The sequence below is a fragment of the Camponotus vicinus genome, unplaced genomic scaffold (assembly GCF_025532165.1).
Source record: "Camponotus vicinus isolate PSW18456_S1 unplaced genomic scaffold, iyCamVici1.0 SCAF_14, whole genome shotgun sequence".
NCBI classification, from domain to species: Eukaryota; Metazoa; Arthropoda; class Insecta; order Hymenoptera; family Formicidae; genus Camponotus; species Camponotus vicinus.
In genome coordinates this window covers 7,927,314-7,951,653 of record NW_028141950.1, presented here as the reverse complement: position 1 = coordinate 7,951,653, position 24,340 = coordinate 7,927,314, and the positions used below count along the sequence as shown (strand labels likewise).

General features: G+C 30.7%; 4 protein-coding genes across 5 annotated transcripts; 2 read left to right on the top strand and 2 right to left on the bottom strand.

Annotated features, from left to right (window-relative positions):
- Positions 1 to 1,781: 1,781 nt before the first annotated feature.
- Positions 1,782 to 12,149, bottom strand: Rl (Mitogen-activated protein kinase rl). Its single transcript, XM_083089381.1, has 8 exons — positions 11,836 to 12,149; positions 8,569 to 8,695; positions 8,377 to 8,487; positions 5,563 to 5,814; positions 5,284 to 5,451; positions 4,969 to 5,157; positions 4,751 to 4,883; positions 1,782 to 4,665 (listed from the first exon to the last, which is right to left on the bottom strand). Exons 1-7 carry the CDS (start codon positions 11,952 to 11,954, stop codon positions 4,758 to 4,760), a joined length of 1,092 nt encoding a protein of 363 aa, XP_082945507.1. The 5' UTR covers positions 11,955 to 12,149; the 3' UTR covers positions 1,782 to 4,665; positions 4,751 to 4,757.
- LOC145965717 (uncharacterized) lies at positions 11,830 to 16,959 on the top strand. Of its 2 annotated transcripts, none has more exons than XM_083089383.1 (6): positions 11,830 to 12,144; positions 14,877 to 15,237; positions 15,621 to 15,742; positions 15,856 to 15,977; positions 16,039 to 16,115; positions 16,323 to 16,959. In XM_083089383.1, exons 2-6 carry the CDS (start codon positions 15,114 to 15,116, stop codon positions 16,451 to 16,453), a joined length of 576 nt encoding a protein of 191 aa, XP_082945509.1. In that variant the 5' UTR covers positions 11,830 to 12,144; positions 14,877 to 15,113; the 3' UTR covers positions 16,454 to 16,959. The 2 variants fall into 2 exon arrangements, with proteins under 2 accessions (XP_082945509.1, XP_082945508.1); XM_083089382.1 differs by having other exon boundaries at positions 11,830 to 12,277; positions 14,882 to 15,237.
- A 331-nt stretch (positions 16,960 to 17,290) lies between these two features.
- Rpb11 (DNA-directed RNA polymerase II subunit RPB11) lies at positions 17,291 to 18,531 on the bottom strand. The gene is made up of 4 exons (XM_083089384.1): positions 18,117 to 18,531; positions 17,896 to 17,985; positions 17,651 to 17,825; positions 17,291 to 17,557 (listed from the first exon to the last, which is right to left on the bottom strand). Exons 1-4 carry the CDS (start codon positions 18,167 to 18,169, stop codon positions 17,522 to 17,524), a joined length of 354 nt encoding a protein of 117 aa, XP_082945510.1. The 5' UTR covers positions 18,170 to 18,531; the 3' UTR covers positions 17,291 to 17,521.
- A 2,308-nt stretch (positions 18,532 to 20,839) lies between these two features.
- Positions 20,840 to 24,340, top strand: Pths (probable ATP-dependent RNA helicase DDX47). The gene is made up of 8 exons (XM_083089380.1): positions 20,840 to 21,028; positions 21,970 to 22,063; positions 22,152 to 22,316; positions 22,378 to 22,544; positions 22,635 to 22,871; positions 23,001 to 23,224; positions 23,297 to 23,558; positions 23,650 to 24,340. The coding sequence occupies exons 1-8, from the start codon at positions 20,867 to 20,869 to the stop codon at positions 23,776 to 23,778; spliced, it is 1,440 nt and encodes a 479-aa protein (XP_082945506.1). The 5' UTR covers positions 20,840 to 20,866; the 3' UTR covers positions 23,779 to 24,340.

Genomic DNA, 24,340 nt, shown 5'->3' with positions numbered 1-24,340 from the left:
TTCCATTTAAAAAAATTGAAGTGACCTTCACGTGACCTTCAAATGATTCTTCAAGGTCAAACCAATGGTACCACCTTATGTCCCCCTTGAAACCAACTTTTGTCTGAAACATCTTTTTCTAAAATTAAAAATAAGAAAGTTATTTGGGGTGGGACATTAAAATGGGACACCCTGTATATGTATATATGTATAATGTACATATATCTTGGTAAAAATAATTTTACTTTTTATTTGAAAATTATGCAAAAAATACTACAATTTTTTACCATGTAATTACACCTTTTTGAAAAGTATTTCTACATAATTTTATGTTAAACTACGTGATTTGAGTAATGTTTGTAATTTTTCATAAATTTACATAGAAATTGTAATTTTTTACAACTATATTTCATATTTATTAACTACATTTAATTTTTTTTAAGGATAATCTACAACTTCATGGTTTACTACATGGCCCATAAAAAATGTCTGCTAAAAAGTTATAGAAATTTGCAAAAATTTATAAATAGTTTTTACAAATCACTATAACTTACAACTTGTCATTGAATTTTCGCAAATTTAAGGAAAATTGTGATTTATTGTTGAAAATTTTAATTTTTCGTAAATTGTAAAATTACTTTTACCAGGGTATTTTTATACTTTTATGTCCCAAATGTTATCTTAAAACGATGCTAAGATAATTTTGTGGGACAATATAAATAAATCTTACGATGGCTTGCTGCACACATCTGCGTACATTTGATTGACACACGTGTGAAAAATGTCGATCTTGCCCATTAAGGTCGTCGTATGACCTTTTTTTCCCTCAAAGTTCTTTCATTCTATTCTACGTAAAAACGCTAATAATTTTCAACCATCGTTTACGAAGACTAACAACAGTCTATTTCTTGAGAAAATGTAGATCTTCACTTTCCTCTGTTCTTTTGCTCTCTTACATTTCAATGATATAATCGTCGATCGTAATATCGAAAATCGCCGAACGAAACATTCCGTTAATGTTCGGATATATGTATAAGAATCGGTAACAACAACAAGTACATGTATAACTTTAAGTATATTAGGCCTGATGATATTGATAATGTTTTTTATCTATATATACACAGAGGGTGTTTCAGAAATAGGTGGCCAAATTTTAAGAGCTATTGTACTTACCATAATGATGAAAAAAAGTCATATGAATATGGGTCTGAAAACGCTTCCTTTTCGAGTTATAAATATTTTTTCTTTTTTTTTTTTTTTGTTTATTACGATACTGATTTTTCGGCGAAACACTTCTTCTTTACAACTTGATTTTTCGAGTTATAAACAGTATTATTTACTTCTAATAGAATGTACTTATAACTCTAAACAAAATTTTTAATTCAAAAAAGAAACATGTCCACACACCTATTCATCTCATATGATCTTTTTTCACCATCTAAAACACCCTCTGTCTATGTGTATGTGTTTATGTGTGTAATGCGCAACATTTTGCATTTGCAATGTTGGCGCTTTTCCAATTTTTTATCACCTGTATCACAATTTACACATATAGTACATATCCAATTATCATTGACATGGCATCTTTGATTTCTCATCGGCTTACATTTTTGCTGAACGCACGATTTTATCGTCGCTTTCCAGCGATTTAAAAGCATCGTTTTTAAAAAAGGCCTTGGAAAATGATCACTACTTTTGAAAAAAAAATTCGTCTATTATGTACAATATCTCATAATCTGCTAAATAATACTATAAAACTCCACTTTTGTGCTTTAGGATTAAAAATTTTGAACAAGCACAGCAAAAAAAAATAGAGTTTAATATATATATTAAATATAATATACATATACTAAATATATATACATATCATAAATTGTCGAATAGTTCTCTGTCGAAATAAATCAAGAAATCGTAAAAGACCGCAATATATTATTTATAAATTTCTTGTAAATAAGTGTTACACAAAAGATTAATTAAAATTTCAATTCGCCGAGGAATCGAGAACAAGAAACAGAAATACGTATCGAAAATTATTTGTACTTAAATTTTCATTGCTTGTCAAATATTCATATGGCAAATAAAGTAGCGATCCATCTGGATCGCAGGAAAAAAGGTATATATTTATTTCATTTCGAGTTATATACACAAAGAGAGTGTTACAAGGAATCCACCAGTTCCAAGAAAATCTCTGGTACGTCGTAATTTAGAATTTGTCGCTACAAAGGATTGTCATCGTTTTATGAATTAACGATTCTTTATCCAAGAGGAAATTATACATTTATGAATAGAACTACTTGCAATTGTCGACATAATTACTATACGTTATAATGAGGGCTTGCAGTGCGCAAGAAAAGTGTAAACCACGAGATATTCTTTAATTCTTTTTATCCACGACAATATTTTGCCAATCGAATGCGCGTAATTGATAAACATCGAAGAAAGATAGATATATTAAATCGACAGAGATTGAGATAAATCATGACATATGATAATATTATAGAATGTTGTCTCCCAATAAACACTGTTATATTAATGTCGTGTAAAAGTAATAAAACGGAATGTTACAAGTATACATAAAGTATTATCGATAAAATATTGATTAATCGTAATTTTTCATTCCTATATGAAACATGTAATATAACATATGTTATCATTGTTACATCATATACTAGAATTGGTTCGTGTAGAATATTAGGAGATTTAATAATAAAATAAATAAAATATGTGCTTATTAATTTATAAAATTCGAGATTTAATTTAGATATGTTTTGCTTTTTTAAATAGGTAATAAATGAATTATTTTCCACACACATTTACTTGCAATTTTAAATGATCTGTTTCCGAATTCTTTATTGGGATCCTATTAGAAATTAAACTGACAAAAAGAAATATACTTGGGATTTTATATTAATATCCTTTTTTATATTAATGTCCTTTGTAAGCTTTATATCTATTTCATGATAAAAAATTTAGAATACAAATTAGTTAAATCTAATTTCGCCGCGTAGCGACAAAATAAGAACACGTATATAACAATATATCATATTGCAATAACATTCTGTTATTATTATATTGTAATGTTACAAAATAATAATATATATAACATATTACAGTCATATGGGTAACTTGCGTTATATTACTTCCATGTTATACTACTGCAACAAACAGTGTTTATTGGGATCGCTATTATGTATATCGGACATTCTTTCGCACGTTAACAGACGAAGAACGTCAAGACGATGTGCGAATCACAAGAATCCGTAATTACTAAAAATGCATCTTAAATCTAGATAAGAATCTCTTACGAATCTTTCTTTAATTATCAATTTATTGGATGCATCACGAAGAATGTGAATATCGGTAACAGTTAATAGAGGAAGTACATATCTCTTCTCAGCTTTTCTTTCATCCCTTCTTTCATCTCTTTTTCTAATTCTTGCTTAAAATTAAGCTAAAATACTAAACTACTTATTACTACATAGTAGTCGGAAAAAGTTCTTCCTGTGAATTCGACAAGATTGAATGGCAATCGAAATCAATTGACAAACCCAATTCTTAGTAATTCCAATTGACTTTAATTAACGCGAGTAAATTTTTATCAGTGAACTTAAGTGAATATGCTCAAGTCCATATGCCACGTAAGATTTTCAAAATCTCCGAATGGCAAAGATGGGAACTTGAGAATTTCTTGCAAATGTTACTTAACTTATCGTTTTATTCGTATTATTCAAGCATCATCGTTACTATCACACGTTTGGAAAGAGAGAGAGAAAGAGAAAGAGAGATAAAGAGAAAAAGAGAGAACGAGAGAAAAAGAGAGCACGCTTTTTTTCAACATAAATTATATTCTATTATCCTCTCGTATGCTCAATTATAGTGGCGCCTATACATCGCGTACTTGTTATAATGGTTAACTATCACGAGCAGATTAAATACCAAAAGAAAGTTCTGCCACACACACGTGTACACACAATCATACGTACACACATGAGACGAAGAACATCATACGAGATGAATTTTACACGAATATACGTTTTTAAGCGTCCGAATCTCCGTCAGTAAACGTTTATAGAAGTGAATCTGATATTTAAACCAAGACTTTCGTATCGAGACGAAAAGTCGAATATATATTGCCCTGATTATGTCGTACAATTACGCGATATAATCGCAGCTATTTCCGGTTTCCGGAAAAGGGATAATTCCATAGAGAGAACAATAATATAAAGACAAAATATGTCGCGTGTTACATCTCGTCACGCTCGCAGTTCACAATTAAATCACAGACAGACGGTACGGTGCAGTACGATACGACGATGATATAAATAAAAATACATATTGTACCAATTGTGAAATATTATGCTATGTTCGGTATAACGTAAGAAACACTATATTCTCTTTCTTCTGGTAAGAACATGCGAATGTACAGGCTATGTACGATTGCTTCACTCACCCTCGATTAATCGGCACGATTAATCATTCGTTGATCGCTGAACTACATCTTTCGTCAATACTTTAGCACTTATGTCTCGTCATTAATTAGAGCAGCGATAAAGCGGCGAATTAAAAATACGCGTCCTTCATACCCATTCTGCTGTTCTGCTTGTTCTTTTGTTTGTTTTTTTTTTTTAATTTTTCATTCAATTATCACGCTTATCCGTTATTAAAATTTCGACAATGCTGAACATGCTTGATGAAAAAAAGAGAAAAACGCTTGATTATTGGTACATCATGAAATCGGCAATTCAGAGAAGAAGCCGCATTTAATACTCACCAATCGACTACATAGCGTTTTCTTGATGATTTTTTTGAAACAATAGGGTTTCTTCAAAAATATACTGTTTTAATACTTCTTTTGGGAGATCATCCAACTCCATGTCAAATTTAAATGGCTCTTCTGCAACAGGCTGAGGGAAATTATATTAATTTTGAATATAAATTGTCATAGCAGTAATATCCCGTAATCGCAATTTTACAGTGAATAGAGCTTACTTCGTCGGCAGGATCATAATATTGCTCCAAATAGGGATGTGCCAGCGCGTCTTCCACCACAATGCGTTTATTGGGATTGAACGTTAGCATTTTGTCCAAAAGGTCCAAAGCTCTCGGATCAGCATTAGGAAAGAGACTCGTCCATGCTACTTTTGGTTTATATGGCAAAGACTGTAGGTAATTGCGTGCCTGAAATCAAAGCGCTTTAATGCCATCAAACAAAGTGCAAGTCAATAAATATACAAATTATATCGCACGTAATGCATTTGCAGAATTAGATTTTAATAAGACACAAACATAATTATAATTCAATACTTTCTCATTTATGATGCATTCTAGATCCTCCGGCGAGGGCGATCCGAGAACGCCAAGGATGTGATTCAACTGATCCAAGTAATGTTTGCCAGGGAATATCGCTCGTCTCGAGAGCATTTCTGCCAGGATACAACCAACCGACCATATGTCTATAGACTTTGTATAACCCTAAATAAAGAGAATTGTATTAAAGTAGTTACGTTAGATTTTTTCTCTTTCGACGTGTGCGAGTTTTCATCTTTTAAATAATGTTTTCATTTAAAAAAATTGCCTAAGTACCTTAGAATTAAGCATAATTTCCGGAGCTCTATACCATCTCGTGGCCACATATTCTGTGAGGAAACCCGCGTGATTGTGGTCCGGATCTGCGACCCTCGCTAAGCCAAAGTCGCAGATCTTAAGGTCACAGGTGGTATTCAATAGCAGATTGCTTGGTTTCAAATCTCTGTGTAACACGTTCGCCGAGTGTATATATTTCAGTCCTCGCAATATTTGGTACAGAAAATAACATATGTGATCATTACTAATAGCCTGAAAACAGAAATTTTATTCAGATTCTTGCTTGCGAGTTTACATCGCTTTTCTTTTTTTTTTTTGCAATTTAATTTCAGTTTTACTCCAAGAATAACTACTCAATAAATACTGGAATATTAATATTATATAAAAATAAAAGTACTGAATATATTATAGTTAATATTACATAAATAAATTATTCCAATTAGTTATAATTTCCCCACTCATAAATATAACATACCTAGATAACACAAGATATCCTCAGGATCATCCTGAAAATGTCCAGGATGTCCTGGGATATTTATATTAATGTTAAATATTTTGTGTATTTGGGGACTTCATTAATTATAATGAAATATTTGAAGTAATTTTAAGATGTTAAAAACTTCAATAAGGTATAACTCTTCCATTAATGTCCACTGTATATTTATTAAATTCAAATAGAAGATAAAAATCCTAATATCATCCTACACATATCCAGGATGTCTTGAGGCGTATATCCTGAATACATCCTATAAAATCCCTCAAGACATCCTGGACACATTTTGGATGATTTTGGAATATTTTTTACTATCTGGAATGAATGAAAACAACGCTTATAAGTGCTTATGAGTGCCTAACCCACTCGGCGTGTAGTATTATTAAAATATTGTAATGTTCAGAAATATTTCAGTAACACTTCAATTATAACTGTATTTGAAATATTCCCAAAATATATCTGCATCATGTTTTTTATAATATTGTATTTGAAATATTTTTGAAATGTTTCTGAAAAGTAAAAAAGTTTGCTAAAAAAAGTTTTATATCGTATGTTCTGTAATATTGCATATTTAGAATGTATCTCTTCGCTTTGCCGCTATGCGGTGCTACACCAAACTTAACTAACTCATACTCCATTTTTCATCATAAAATGTATATAAAGGACTGGTACTATAACATAAAATCCAAAGTATATTTCTTCTTTCTTAATTTCTGATAAATTGATTTAATTTAAAATAATTTGTTTAATAATTATTAATCTCTTTAATAAATTATTAATCTCTTGTTGGGATTCAGAATATTAAACAGATTATTTGAAATTAAACGGATAAATGGGAAATAACCCATTTATTGCGTATATTATTTTTATTGCTACGCGCGCCAGTGTATTTATATATTTTTATAAATTTCCAAGATATTCATTTATCAGAAACAAAAAAAGTAATATTTCAATAATATTGTCGAAATATTAATGAAATTTTTCGACAAGGTTGCGGATTGGAAATGATTACAGACATTGAAACATTGCAGAAGTATTGCACAAACAGTCGTGAAATATTTCTGTAATACTGTTGAGAGATATAATATTTCAAATAAAATATGGCAGGGAGAGAGCAATGTTTCAGTAATATTGATTAATTGATTAATACATGACGAGTGGGAAGATATCCTATAACTGTTCGGACATTCTGGATGACAGGATATCCTGAGGACGTCTTAGGAATTAATATTCGGGTATTTTTTGCTCCTCAGGACATCCTGAATATGTCCCGGGATAAAATTAGGATATCCACAGGATATCCTAATGTCAACAAAATATGTATGACATATGATGTATATTATGGTATACAGGGTGTCGTAGACCACCCATACACCCCTTTTCTTTCAAAAACTAAGCATTTTAGAGAAAAACGTTTTCGACAAAAATTGTATGGTTTTGAGGGGAACATAAGATGGTCTCATTGGTTTGACCTTGGATGGCATCGTTAAGGTGAGGTCAAGGACACCTTTAATTTCTTAAATGGAACCACCATTTTTTATTGCATATTCTTATAGCTTATGTCGAGAGCTTTCCAAAACACTATAATAAAGTATTTTTTCATCAAGTACTTTTCGAGTTATAAGGCTTGAAATAATTTCTTAATTTTACATAAACCATAAAATATCTAGTAAAATATTCATTTTTCGATTATCTTACCTTAATACTTTTACGTACAAAATAATGAGAGGAATCAATTGGTGTAAAGAAAACACAAAATTGTTTCGAAAAAAAAAATGTAATTTGCAATTAACAATTACATTTTTTTTTTTTCGAAACAATTTTGTGTTTTCTTTACACCAATTGATTCCTCTCATTATTTTGTACATAAAAGTATTAAGGTAAGATAATCGAAAAATGAATATTTTACTAGATATTTTATGGTTTATGTAAAATTAAGAAATTATTTCAAGCCTTATAACTCGAAAAGTACTTGATGAAATTATATAGTGTTTTGGAAAGCTCTCGACATAAGCTATAAGAATATGCAATAAAATATAGGTGGTTCCATTTAAGAAATTAAAGGTGTCCTTGACCTCATCTTAACGATGCCGTCCAAGGTCAAACCAATGACACCATCTTATGTTCCCCTCAAAACCATACAATTTTTGTCGAAAACGTTTTTCTCTAAAATGCTTAGTTTTTGAAAGAAAAGGGGTGTACGGGTGGTCTAGGACACCCTGTATATTTCACACACACAGATAATTTACATTATTTATTATTATCACGTTATATTAGAATAAACAGTATTTACTCAAATTAATTTACTGCAAATTACTTACTTGTGTCTTCAGTAATTTATAGAGATCAGTTTCCATCAGACATTGAACAATATATACGTCTTTCATTTGCTCTAAATTAGGTGCTCTTAATATATCTCTTATATCTATTATCTGTTGCAAAGATAATAGTTAATTAATAACAATAATGAGTTAAAAAATATTAGATTATACAGATTATACACGTTAACTTACATTTTCATGCTTAAACCTCGTAAGAATTTTTATTTCTCTCAAAGTTCTCTGGCTATACGTTTGATGCTCGAACGGAGAAATTTTTTTAATAGCTACTTTCGTTTTGGTTACGTTGTCATAGGCAGATCTGTAAAATAGTGTCACAAATATATATTTATTCATATTTATTATTTATCAAAGATTTTTTTAACGCGCTCAATCCTACATTTATACTACATTCTTACATTTTATAGATATTATTCTATAATGTGTCCATCATAATTATGTACTTTGGATTATTTGAATAAAATAAAATTGTTTTTTTTTTCTAATTTTTTCTTTGGAAACAAGGTAGACTTATAGAATCAAAAGTAATATTTGTTTTCAAATAAAAGTATGAAATAAAAATAATACATTTTATATGATAATCTTTCGTTATAAAATATAATAGAGATGTAATATTGTAATTATATAAAAGTTGTACGGTATTAGAGTATCGTAACACGTTAGTAATATTTTTTTCCATAACTGGAGGCGCATCAAAGATTTCAAAATTATCTTCATTTTTCTTAAATGAAAACACCTTACTTTTTTATATAAATCGATTCCGCGTATTCCGCTTAAAAAGCTATAAGGGTAGAATGGCCAAAAATTAAATATATGTAATTAGCACGATATATTTTATACTTTAAGTTGATATAATATTACATAAATATGAGGTATCTCTTAAAATATTCATTTTTCGATTATCTTACCTTAATACTTTTATGTACAAAATAATGCTTAAGAGAAACCAACTAGTGTGAAAGAAAACACGTAATTGTTTTTAAGAAAAAATATAAATTTGCAACAAACAGCTACATATTTTTTCTTAAAAACGATTACGTGTTTTCTTTCACACTAGTTGGTTTCTCTTAAGTATTATTTTGTACATAAAAGTATTAAGATAAGACAATCAAAAAATAAGTATTTTACGAGATTTCATAGTTTATGAAAAATTATGTCAACGTAAGGTATAAATTATCTCATAAACTATTTAATTTTTAGTCATCCTACTTCTATAACGTTTTACGCGGAATTTGACGAGGAATCGATTTATATAAAAAAAATTATTCTACCTCCATATTTAAAAAATGAAAATAACCTTGTAAATCTCTGAAGCATTTTCACTTATGGAAAAAATATAACATATTATGACCCTTTTGATACAACTTTCATAATTACAGTTTTTTCATATCTCTAAAAATAGCGAAAAAACATCAAGTGAATAAAGTTATTGCTGCACTCTGTATAAGTATGTATTATACGAGAATTAGATCATTTTATACAGATGTGCGAAACAAATAAATATTATTTAGAAAATTGCTTTAATCTGCTTATTTGCGGTAAAGCATAAACAAATACTTTATTTGTAATTTGAAGTATTCTTTCGATGAAGAAAAGCTAGAATCTTCGCTTCACTTAATATCTATATTTATCTTTTGAACGTTACATATATATTTATCTTTTAAACATCATATATATATTTATCTTTTCCATTATTATAAAGAAACTTGATTTTTTAAGCTATCTCTATAGAGGAATGTGTATCTTTGAAGGTATTGCCGTGATGTAGAATACGTGGCGGAATTCATTTAATTTGATGTATCCAAATAGAATCGCAATTGAAAATTTTTCTTAAATGATACATCAAAGAACAATGCTGTTTAATATTTTCTTTATTCCTTCTTTAGTCAATTTATTAAAATTCTAATCATTAATGTATGTATCCAATACAATGTATAATAGAATAAAAATGTTAAGAAGTATAATTAAATAAATTAAATAAATTAAATAAATAACAAATGTGATAACATGTATTTTTTTTTTATATTATTAACTGACATTATTTTGAAATATTATTAATATTTATTAATAATGAGAACTATATTAAATAATAAAGTAAAATTCTAAAAAAGTATTAAAATATTGAAAATGTCTTATTATTAACACAAGATTCACATAAATAATTAAATAAAAACTTTGATAAAAATAGAGAAAAAAAAGTAAATTATTTTCAAATATACTACATAAAATAGAGAAGATACTAAATAATTTTCAATATATATTAATATATCTTAAATCAAAATCTACAAAGTACATAATTAAGAAATATCAAAAGAAATTAAGAATGTGAAAAGCCCTTTATTTTACTTATAATTCCAAAATTATCATTAATATTTCAATATTTTAATTCACACAAGAATAATACTAATTCAATATCGTAAATATGAAAAAATTAATTTCAAATTTATCAAAAAATATATTATTAAAATAAAAATACATCTTTAATTTGTATCTGTTTCTAAAGATTTTGCCACGCAAGTTATCGCTAGTTCCTTGGCTTATGTTGCGTGTGCGTGCGAGCGTATGCGTGTTACAATAATAACTGTAATAAAAATAAAAGAGATACAAGAATAATCTATACCTATGCCAGCAGAAAAAAGCATTAAGCTTGTATCAAAGTACGCATTGAAGATTGATATTGATATTGACCAATCAATTGATTAAGATTTCACCAATCAAGCAATTTCAGTTCTGATTAGTCAAATTTAAATCTTCCCCTTCCTGATTAGTCAACTTTCAACTTTTTAACTTTCAATCTTGAATTTTAATATAATTTGATACTTTTACAGTAAACATTTATTTTCTACGTAATCCATCGCGGCTTGTTATATGATCGCACATGTTAGATAATACATCGATAAAAACGATAAGATTGATAAAGTGCAATTTCGTCTTATTAACATCAATGCAGAGGGGGAAAAACAAGAAAATAAAAAGACGATAAGAAGAAAGAACAATGGAAAGAGAGAGAGAGGAGAGAGCAGATATAAAAGAAACAGAGACAATAGATCAGCGAGAAAAATACAGAGGGGCGTGACATGTGTTCGAAAGTGGCGGTACAAAATAAAGGTGTACACATAGTACGTGTACGTGTGCGCGCGCGCACGCTTGTATGTGTGCGATGCGAGCGGTGCACGGATGTGTCGTGTATGTTAGGTATTCGCGATCGGCGGTTTTTGTCGCGGACACACTTGTCGAACATATCGGCAAGCTATCCGCGACGATGATCGTCGCACGAACTGTCAAAAGCTGTCGTCATTCATGACGCAATTATTGCCGAGATACGCGTCCGCCTTAGTCTCTAGATCTTAATGTTTATCTCTGTCAGATGACGGCCTCGAAAAAATCAAGCATTAAATGCGGAACGGTGAATCGGCACGCTAGATACAATAAAATACTTACACGACCATGCCATAGGCACCCTCGCCCATGTATGACAGATTCGTGTAACGCGGCCCGACTTCGAACGTTTGCCCGCGAACCACCTCGCAATTCGGATTCACGCCTTCCAACGCCGCCATTTTGACAACTACTTTGCGGCACCGTTCCGATAAAGTGCTCGGGCAGAGCAGAGTGCTTCGTCGGAGAGCGACGCGTAACGTAACGACGCGTCACCAGTGATGCTAGAATTAAGACGCGACAATTTTATACACCATCTGTGCGAGCAACACGCAATCGTACTGGAGGGGATACGGACCAAGTGAAAATCACGTATGTACCATGTGAGATCAGCCACCGACAAGATACTATTAAAGACCGCCGAACTTGGATAAATTTTCGAGACTACCAAGTAGACATGATGGGTCTAGAAATAATAGAAGATTCGCATTCAGCGGATTCAACAGTTGAGTAATATATGTATATGTATACATATTTACTAGGGAGATTTTCATTGCCCGCATTCAACGCTAAGGCCCGGTTTCACAACTTACTTTAACCGAAGTTTAGCTCCTTAAAGGAGGATTTACATTGCATCCAAAGCCCACTGTATCCAATCGGACGTCATACATCGAACATTGGACGCAATGTAAATCCTCCTTTAACGAGCTAAACTTCGGTTAGAATAAAGCGTCGTCTACAATGAGATTTTAAGGAGACTTAAGGCGTAAGACTTAAGAAATTGACCAATCACAGTCAAGTATTAAGAGAATACTCGACTGTGATTGGTCAATTTCTTAAATCTTACGCCTTAAGTCTCCTTAAAATCTCATTGTAGACGACGCATAAGTTGTGGAACTGGGCCTTAAAGCCCAGTTCCACAACTCACTTTAACCGAAGTTTAACTCGTTAAAGGAGGATTTACATTGCGTCCAGTGTCCGATGTATGACGTCCGATTGGATACAGTGGGCTTTGGGCGCAATGTAAATCCTCTTTTAATGAGCTAAACTTCGGTTAGAATAAGTTGTGGAACTAGGCCTAATGCATCGTCTACAATGAGATTTTAAGGAGACTTAAGGCGTAAGATTTAATCGTATTCGATTATTCTTCTCTAAAATCAACTGTGATTGGTCAACTCTTACGACACCCGACTTACGACAGCTATTGTATGAAGCCGGTTATACAATAGCTGTCGTAAGCCGGGTGTCGTAAGAGTTGACCAATCGTATTCGATTATTCTTCTCTAAAATCAACTGTGATTGGTCAACTCTTACGACACCCGACTTACGACAGCTATTGTATGAAGCCGGTTATACAATAGCTGTCGTAAGTCGGGTGTCGTAAGAGTTGACCAATCGTATTCGATTATTCTTTTCTAAAATCAACCGTGATTGGTTAACTCTTACGACACCCGACTTACGACAGCTATTGTATAACCGGCTATAAAATTCCATAAGCACGTAAGACGTAAGCGTAAGAAAATCGACCAATCACGGTCAAGTTTTGACCCCTTGGAGGGGCTAATACTTGACCGTGATTGGTCGATTTTCTTACGCTTACGTCTTACGTGCTTATGGAATTTTATGCGTCGTCTACAATGAGATTTTAAGGAGACTTAAAACGTAAGATTTAAGAAATTGACCAATCACAGTCGAGTATTCTCTTAATACTTGACTGTGATTGATCAATTTCTTAAGTCTTACGCCTTAAGGTCCATATTCTGAATCCTCTTTTATTGATAAAAGTGCCTTTAAAAGTGGCTTATAAGCCTTCTGATTGGCTGTAAGCCACTTTTAGAGGCACTTTTATCGATAAAAGAGGATTCAGAATATGGACCTAAAGCTCCTTGCACAATGCTAGGCAACAGACAACAGAAATAAGGAATAGAAACTATTCACCAATAAATACGCGGAACAGAAAATATTCGCCAATAGGAGCAGAGAATAGATACTATTTCTGTTCTTATTGCCTGTTGCCTAGCATTGTGCAAAGGGCTTTAGTCTCCTTAAAATCTCATTGTAGACGACGCTTTATGTGTGATGGCCATAAGGCCCAGTTCCACAACTTACTTTAACCGAAGTTTAGCTCGTTAAAGGAGGATTTACATTGCGTCCCAAACCCATTGTATCCAATCAGACGTCATACATCGGACATTGCGTTCAATGTATGACAAATATATTGCTAAATAATTATAGGAAATTACGAAATAATTACTATGCAGAAAATTTAAAAGTAAAAAAAAGAAAGCTCCAAACATTAATTTAAGATACTTACTTCTCATACATTTTAAATTATTCAAATAAAAAGTTAAAAGATTTTCTAGAAAAATGCAATTACTTTATTTTGAGTGCAATTTTTTTTTTATTTTTTATTAAATAGATTTTATTTTATTTCATAGTTTATAAGATTGTTATGATGTTTCATGTGATATGAGTACAAGTTTAAGAATAAAGGTTATTATTATTACAGAATTATTATTTTAAACAAAAACAAAAGGATTATTACTTTAATGTATTAAATCTTTTAGTTATAAAATTATGTAGTAAAACTAAAATAAAGATTTGTTATGTTTCATGTCGCATAACGATGAAAAAATTTAATTAGTTTTAATAAATCTAATATTATTACACAAATATATGTAATTTAAATTTAAATAAATTAAATTTATAAATATTTAAAAATGAATACAATTTATTTTGTCATATAATTGCCTTAGGCTGAGTTCCCACTGAGCGCGTCACGCGTCGCGTCATCCAGCGCGAGCCAATCAAAACATCCTATTGTAATAACACGGAAAACATGTTATTACAATGGGATGTTTTGATTGGCTCGCGCTGGATGACGCGACGCGTGACGCGCTCAGTGGGAACTCAGCCTTATCCTTTAAATATATTAATTAAAACAAGATACTGATTATGTTACTTTTTTCTTAGAAAGTGAAAAATTAACTTTAATGATAAAAATTTTTATTTTTCATATTTTCTCCCTAAAGAAACGATTATATAATCGCTATTCTATTATTGATTCAATATTTTATTAAGTTTAAAAATATTTTATCGGTTAGTTTAGCAGTCAGGCCGGCTATTAGCAGCTGATGCAACATTGCCACATCGAGTAGCACGGCCTGGAAATAAAGATGGCCGTGGACAAGGATAGATATACCAATAATGACGTCACGACCAATCAGAGAAAAGTGCCCGATTGATAGATATATGAGCTGTGCGATAGCTCTTATGTTTTGTATAATTTGAATCTTAACATTATTGTGATAACTTGTTAAAAACGTTTTAACGAGTCAATTATGGAAAAAATAATACAGCTAAAAACAAAGCATATAAAAACAGACACGTTAGTGCTTAAAAACTTGTTACAGACAGAAATTGTAGATGAAACTAAAAGAAATCAGGATCGATTACAATTTAATGGTAAACTTTATTATTTTTGAAAATGCAGAATAATTTAATTAAAGAAAATAAATACAAAGTTGAAAAGAGAAATATATATTATATTACTAAAAATATAAAAATTATTGTATATTACTTAGTGCTTTGAAGCTTTTTAGTCCACTTAAGAAGAATATGCATAATTACATGTATAATTTGCATAACAAACTTTCAATCTGTTTGTAATACATTACATGTCCTATAACTTATATGTATATTTTAAGTGATAAATATTTTGTATATCTATTTTTTTAAATATTTCTTTTTTTATTACACAATATGTAACATTATAAACAAAATTTTGCTGCAAATTATATATATTCTCCAGAATTATATATAATTACATAATTTTTATATTTTTACAGAAGATGAATCTAAGATTAAAGAACTAACATCAAAATTGGCTGTCATGGAAGAAAAGCAATATACAGGAACTCAAAATTTGGAACATAAAAATAATGAATTACGGAAACATAATATCTATTTAGTAAGTAATAATTGTATATTTATTTATTCATTAACACAAATATATTAGCATTATACATTTTTCCATTTAATTTTTTTGGATATTCTATTATTGCTAAATGCTTTTTTTAATAGGGAGAACTAGAAGTAGAAAGAAAAAACCTGTTACAAGAGATTAAACAGTTAGAGGAAAAACAAAACAATTTGAAATCTTTTAAACCAAACTTACAAGATCAACAAGTGTTGGAACTAGGAAGGTATTATTATTCCATATTAACATACTTTTATTTTTTTATCATGATTTCTTTTGTTTTATAGGAAAAAATTAAAATTATACAAAGATTTAACAAAGATTCAGTGGGATTATGAAGCTGCAAAACATAGTGTAAGAGGCTGTATCCTTTTCCAATATTTATGACTAATAACTTATTAAATGCGATTGATATATACATATATGCATGCATGTACATATATACATCATGTGCAATACATATTTCAAAATATATTTAAAACTGCAATCTTTTTTTTTAATTTTAAAAATATAAACAATGCTTGAGCATATTTGTAGATGACAAATAATAATCCTTAATTCTTGATAATAGATGTCTCAAATAAATATGATTATATTCATCATTTTTGTTACGAAAATCAAGAAACTAATGACAAATTAGCAGACTCTCTGTGGCATGAAATATATTTGTCTACTAGTAAAGCCAGAGATAAAATTTTTTAAATAACCTTTACATATGATACTAATATGATAGTTATAATGTCCTACACTTGTCCTACAATCTGTGTATGCTTTACTTTATGAATGGAGTACTTTTTTGTCTCGAGTTTGTTATATCTTAATTTAATTTGATTTTTTGTTCAATATTGACAATTAATGTAACAATGATCATTATATTAAATTATAGATAAAGACAGTTAAAATAGGTATATTATACTGATGATTATTTCTGATATTTATTTAAATCTATTATCCTCTATTTAGATATTAAATCTGTTCTTTATAGCTGAACTGGCTGCATTATTCAAAAGTTATCTTTTTTCTCCCAATTAAGAAATACTAGCCGTGAACCAGCTCTGGAAACTTGGCACCCTCATTTTGACTTTTCAAATTCTTTTTTTTTTTTAATCGTTTGTGATTAGTTTGTAGATAATTGTGAAATTAATTAAAACGTTTGTGAAATTAGTCTTTTGCTTTAAAATAGAAAATACAAATGACAGTTAAATTAGCGCTCTCGTTTTTAATTTCAATCCTATTTAAGTTCTGCAGAGAGTAAATCGACACAGAATCATTTGTGAGTCACGAACATACTAATTAAAACGTTTGTGAAAGAAATTTCTCCAGAAATTACTAAATATGGTCTTTGGCTTTTATTTAAGAAACACACTCGCGTTTTAATGCACTTCAAGTACGAGACACTATAACTTAATAACTACTACTCAAAGAGAAAGATAACTTCTTAGCCAATGTTTTAACTAATTCACATATCTACTAATCATCTAATTTATGCATACAGATAATTCTGAGAAAATTCTTAATTAATAAGAAATATGAAAAAGATACAATGTAACACGTGTTTTGCAATTTATACAAATATTATAGTACTTAATATATGAAAACACAGTATATACATAAAATTTGATTTAGCATAATTAAATGTGTTTAAGTTAATTATTTACAAAGTGTATTTGTCATATTTAATGAACATATTTCAAGGTTTTAAAGAACACTAAGTATTAAATTTAAAAAAAAGTTTAATAAACTATGTAGATATATCTTCAACTTATTTATTTAATCCAAACCTTCCTTCTTCTCTTTGATTGCCTCCTAAAAAACAAATTATATTCAGCAATACAAAATTATATTTATAAAATATTTTATAAAATATTTGCCTTCATATTTTATATTATAATTGCATACCTTAAAACGTTCCTCAAACAATGAAAGTTCTGCAATTAAATCAGTGATGGCATGCATAAAAGCTTCATGTGGAGTATAATCTGATGTCGTTTGTATTCTAATAACAAACTTATGTTCCAGTGGATGCGGGACTTTGTATCCCGCAAATAATACTTGAGGATCCTTTAACAATTGACTGTAGATTCAAAAACAATTATTAACCGATTATATAAAAAAGATAGAGTAAGAAAAACTCATATGCTTACTTGCGAATCATGTTTCCTAAAGTATGATCCTCTTTGTTGATTGTAAAGATAGCAGCATTTGGCACTTTAGTATCCTGTTCTTTTATTATCCTACAATAAGCATATAAGAAAAGATATATATAAGATTATATGATTCAATTGTATACATATATCTCATATATATAGAATTAGATGATTCATTTATATATCTCAAAAAATGAAATTAAGATATCAAAATATACTTTTTTTCTCCTTCATATAGCAAGAACGATTCAAAGGTTGGAGGTGCGTTCATCTCGTTTGGTAGATTCCTTCGTTTTACAGATTTTCTTCAATAGATAGGTCACAATATCCAGAATTTTATAAATTATAAACACTGCCACCGACGAGATACTGTTAAAGACCGACAGTCCTGGGTAAATTTTCGTGACCACCAAGTGGGCCCGGTGGGCCCGGAGATAATAGAAGATTGATGATATTACCGGCCGTTTTGATTATATTGAAGACAATTACAAGAGTTATTTAAATCATACGAGTATTTTAGGTCATTCAGTTATTGTTTTATTATCGAAAATGTATAAATCTTTTATATACCTGCTTCAAAAATGACAAATTATGTATCAAATCATTATTTTATTATCGACGGTATAAAGATTTTGTTACCTATAGTAGCACTTTGCATGTTTTTTTCTGGTCACGCTAAGGGCTCGTTCCCACTGAGCGCGTCACGCGTCGCGTCAACCAGCGTGAGCCAATGGGTGCATCCAGAAGCACAACCGCTCACTAAGCTGCTAATGCCTGTTTCTACCAACGTCGTTTAACTTAATCTTAGCTTAACTCATTCTTTGTCTCTTTCTAAAAGAACAGTTAGAAGGAGACAAAGAGTGAGTTAAGCTAAGATTAAGCGTCGTCTACAATGAGATTTTAAGGCGTAAGACTTAAGTCTCCTTAAAATCTCATTGTAGACGACGCATTAAAGTTAAACGACGTTGGTAGAAACAGGCTTAAGTAGCAATCGAATGTGATTGGTCAATTCAAACATAGAAACCAATCACATTCAATTGCTACTTAGCCGCTCACTGAGCTTATTAAATATATATGTAACTATACATTTTTCAGAAGAATGACTGTGATTGGTCAATGACGTCTAGTAAAGTACTCGGATCGGATCAAACCCGGCCATTCGAAAACGTCAATAGTTTAAAGTTTACGTACACAGCAATTTGTTCTTCAATCTTAAGCGTCGTCTATAATGGCCGTAGCATAAGATTGTAAGGCCGTAGTCGTAAGAAATTGACCAATCACAGTTGATTATTCTCCTGAACTTCAACTGGGATTGGTCAATTTCTTACGACTACGGCCTTACAACCTTATGCTACGGCCATTGTAGACGACGCTTTATAATAAATAAAATACGAACTCGTGCACCTCTAATTGCATCTGATTCTGATATCTTAAAGCCGTAATCACACTGCGAGTTGCGAGCTTGGTTGCGGTTGGAATTGACCAATCAAAACAACGCAATTTGTCGGCTGGCTACTCTGATTGGTCAATTTTAACCGCAAGCTCGCAACTCGCAGTGTGATTACGGCTTTAATGTATATACATACAGAGCGATGTTTTGAAAACAGATCAAAATAAAATTTTCAGCAACGTACAGCTAGTCGCAGATATCAGAATGAGATGCGGTAATTATTCAGTTTAGCTACCTCACCTCAAATATCAATAAATTTAGGGTTAATCGACGCGTTTTTGCATAAAATTAAAGAATCTATCAAAAAAAAGTGTCGCTCTGCACCGCGAACCGAAATATTCACGATTAAAGTTCACTACTATTTAGGTTAGGATATCTGTCATACCGACACACACACACACACACACACACACACACACGGGGGAGGGTGCAAGGGGGGCCTTCGGCCCCCTTCCCCTCGCTTCGCGTGGAAAGTTGCAAAGTGGAACCTTGCTTCGCGTGGAAAGTTGCACCCTACCGTAGGCACCCCTACCGGCGGGGTGGGTGCAGGAGGGTACAACTTTCGCTCTGTATGTATATACATTAAAGCCGTAATCACACTGCGAGTTGCGAGCTTGCGGTTAAAATTGACCAATCAGAGTAGCCAGCCGACAAATTGCGTTGTTTTGATTGGTCAATTCTAACCGCAACCAAGCTCGCAACTCGCAGTGTGATTACGGCTTTAAGATATCAGAATCAGATGCAATTAGAGGTGCACGAGTTCGTATTTTATTTATTATAAGATTGAAAAACAAATTGCTGTGTACGTAAAATTTAAACTATTGACGTTTTCGAATGGCCGGGTTTGATCCGATCCGAGTACTTTACTTTAGACGTCATTGACCAATCACAGTCATTCTTCTGAAGAATGTATAGTTACATTTTTCAGAAGAATGGCTGTGATTGGTCAATGACGTTTAGTAAACTACCCCGGGTCGGATCAAACTCGACCATTCGAAAACGCCATATATTAATTATAATTATAAGCTATATATTTTCAATGCGTTACCAAACATTACTAATCAATCACCAAACGATTGGTAAAAAAAAAATTCTCAATAGTCAAAGTGGGGGGGCTAAGAGAAGATTAAAAATTTGTTTACGATTTTCTAAAATAACGGGAGACTACCAAATGTTTTGAATGCGATACCAAACACTAGCAATCAATCACAAAACGATTGGTGAAAAAAAAATGCCCAATAGTCAAAGTGAGGGGGCTAAAAGAAGATTAAAAATTTGTTTCCGATTTTCTGAAAAAAACGGTGGATTACCAAAAGTTTTGAATATTATACCAAATATTACCAATCAATCACCAAACGATTAGTGAAAAAAAATTTGTAATAATTAAAGTAGGGGGGCTAACTTTGAGGAGGTAGTGTAGCACGGACACGCACCCAATATAAACTTTATCGGCAGTGTCAGAAAGTGGGTGTAGCACGGACACGCACCAAGTGGAGACATTATCGACAGTACGAGAAAATGGGTGTGCGAAATAGTTCCAACTTTGAAAATGGGTGCGAGGGGCGTTTCAAGCAGTCTCGTAAAAGGGCAACAAGTAAAACGCCGGCGTGGCTGCTCTCAAGTTTCTCTCTGGTAAGACCGTGCTCTCTACACTCTGCCATGGATGATTGGAAAGCACTTGTAAATATTGAACCACATTTATTTATTATATATAACCCCCAATATATAAAATTTTACACATTGTTATCAAGAATATCTTTATATATTTACTTTATTTATTTAGAATATCTTTATATATTTAGAAGAAAGAGAGATTATTGTTAATATAAAAATATCAAAATATACAAATTCTAAATTTTTAATTCTTAATTTTTCTCAATCTTCATTGTATAGTTTGACATGGATGTAATTCTTTACAATTCTTGTATTGTTAATTTTGTGTACCTTATTGTTTATTATGAATGAGTGACAAATGCTAAACAGAATATAAATTGTGATATTTGATGCATAATCAATTTATATTTAAAAAGTTAAATTATTAAGTAATTAGAATAGTAACCGTCAATTGTAAGATTTGGATTCGAGAGCAATTATTAATATAAATTCCATTTTGTGAGTCGCTAAAAGAATTATAAGAATTTAATTTATATTCTTATTTTAAGAATAGGACATATTTGGAAGATACAGAAAAACATTTGTAAAAAAACTTGGATTCATGAGCAGAAAATCGAATAAAAAATTAAGCTTGTATCAGACTACACATTCAAGATCAAAGATTGGAATTTGATTAATCAAAATAAAAGAAGCTAAAATCTTTTTATTCTTTAATTATTTTAACTTAAACTGATTAAATGATAAACTTATTTAAATTTATTTAATGATAAGTTAATATCTTAATTTATTAAAAAGACATTTTTAGTCAAACATACATTCATGATAAATTCATGAATTTAACTGCTCTCAGAATAATTTATTGCAAAGATACTGTATAATAAAATAGAATAAATTATTGGTTATAAAAATTTTTCTAACATTTATAAATACAGTATCATCTTGTATTAGATATATAAAAATTTTTATTAATTTTATATAAAAAATGATAAATGATCGCTATTAAACAGGGGCTTGTGGATACGCTATGTACCACATGTATTCAATTAAAATGGAACGAACCTACAAAAATTCAACGAGAAGCTATTCCTTTAATACTTGAAGGTAATGTTAACAACGAGACAATTATATCACAAATTCTAGAAAAATATATTGATATATTGATATTGATGTGACAATATTTATTTGATAGGCAAGGATGTAATAGGATTAGCAGAGACTGGATCAGGAAAGACTGCTGCTTTTGCGCTGCCTATACTACAAGCATTATTGGAGAATCCTCAAAGATACTTTGCGCTTATACTGACGCCTACAAGGGAGTTGGCTTTCCAGATTTCAGAGCAATTTGAAGCACTAGGTAAAAATAAAACTTATTTTGCCTTGTTAAGATCTCTGATTTGATACTATATTTGTTTTAGGTTCCAGCATAGGTGTAAAATGTGCAGTGATAGTAGGTGGGATGGACATGCATGCACAAGGATTACTCTTAGAGAAAAAACCCCATATCATCATTGCTACACCTGGTAGATTAGTTGATCACTTGGAGAATACAAAAGGCTTTAATTTACGGCAATTAAAATTTCTGGTAATCGTACATGCAATATATAATAATTTAGTTTGATGATTGAATTAATTCTATAATTCTATATCTCCTTTCTTTTGTCTTATTAACAAGATTATGGATGAGGCAGATCGTATTTTGAACATGGATTTCGAGGTAGAAGTTAATAAGATTCTCAGCGTGATACCGAGGGAAAGAAGAACATTATTATTCTCTGCCACCATGACAAAGAAGGTACAAAAGCTGCAACGTGCATCTTTACGAAATCCTGTTAAAGTTGAGGTGTCCACCAAGTATCAAACTGTGGAAAAACTACAACAATATTACATATTTATTCCAGTAAAATTCAAGGTGATAGTCAACAACAAATATAACAGCACAGCTATTAGTAACAAGATAGTTGTTGGCATGCAAAATATATTTATAAAAATTATATATATATAATCTTATACATATTTTTTAAACAATTTTATGTGGCAGGATGTGTACCTGGTTCATATCTTAAATGAGCTAGCAGGCAACAATTTCATGATATTTTGTGGAACCTGCAATAATACTGTGAGAACTGCTCTATTATTGCGAAACTTGGGATTTACAGCAGTTCCTCTGCACGGGCAAATGTCGCAAAACAAGAGAATCGCTGCACTGACAAAATTTAGAGCAAAAAATAGATCTATATTAATTTCAACGGATGTTGCTAGCAGGTCAGTCTCATACAATACAAAATTTACTATTGAATACTAAAGCAGATTTTAAATTATATTTTCCATCTGCAGAGGACTTGATATTCCGCATGTAGATATCGTTATTAATTTTGATATACCGACACACAGTAAGGATTATATACATAGAGTAGGTCGAACTGCACGTGCAGGTCGATCCGGCCGTTCGATCACATTTGTCACGCAATACGATGTCGAACTGTATCAACGAATAGAACAGTTGATATCAAAACAATTACCATTATATCCAACAGAAGAGGAAGAAGTAATGTCGCTGCAAGAAAGAGTAAGCGAAGCACAGCGAATAGTGAAAATGGTAAGAGCTAGTTTAAGATGATTATTTTCAGTAAATAAATGCAAACAATATATATACATATTGCATATAAATATTATCTTTGATTCTCTAGGATATGAAAAATATCGAGGAGAATAAAAAATCAGGTAAACGAAAGCGCGGTAACAACAATGAAGACGACGACACAGAACAATCTATTGGAGTGAGAAAAAGGATGAAAGTAAAAAGTAAAAGAAAATGAGAATGCTAAATATAAGATGTCATTAATATTATAATTAATTTTATTATAATAAAATCTTTTTTTTCTATGAAACTTTGTGCTTCAAATAAAAAATATAGTAATCCTCATCTACTTTGTTAATTCTATATCTTATTTAAAAATCAATAAAAGTTTTCTTATATATCATTGAAAAGATGATTTATCTAATATTTATTGTATATTTTTATACTTTATATACTTTTTCACATTTATCGATTATATCTTTTTGTTCGATTTTTCTTCACATAAAATTTTAACCAATTGTAAAGTATATCATATGCTGTTTTGACTGGATTAGTTCCTGTAATTTGAAATGCGATAATTACCCTAACAGCACATGTAGATACTGAGAATGTTCGAAGAATATCGCAAAAGTATAATGCATATATTCTCAGAACATTCGAGATACATACTATGATATACTAAGTATATATTAAGAATGCCCTAATGTCCGCCTATTTTGGTTAATAGTAAATACTGAGAATATCTTGTAATATAATTCATATATGTGATAGAAATACTTTTAATAAATGCAGTAAACGGA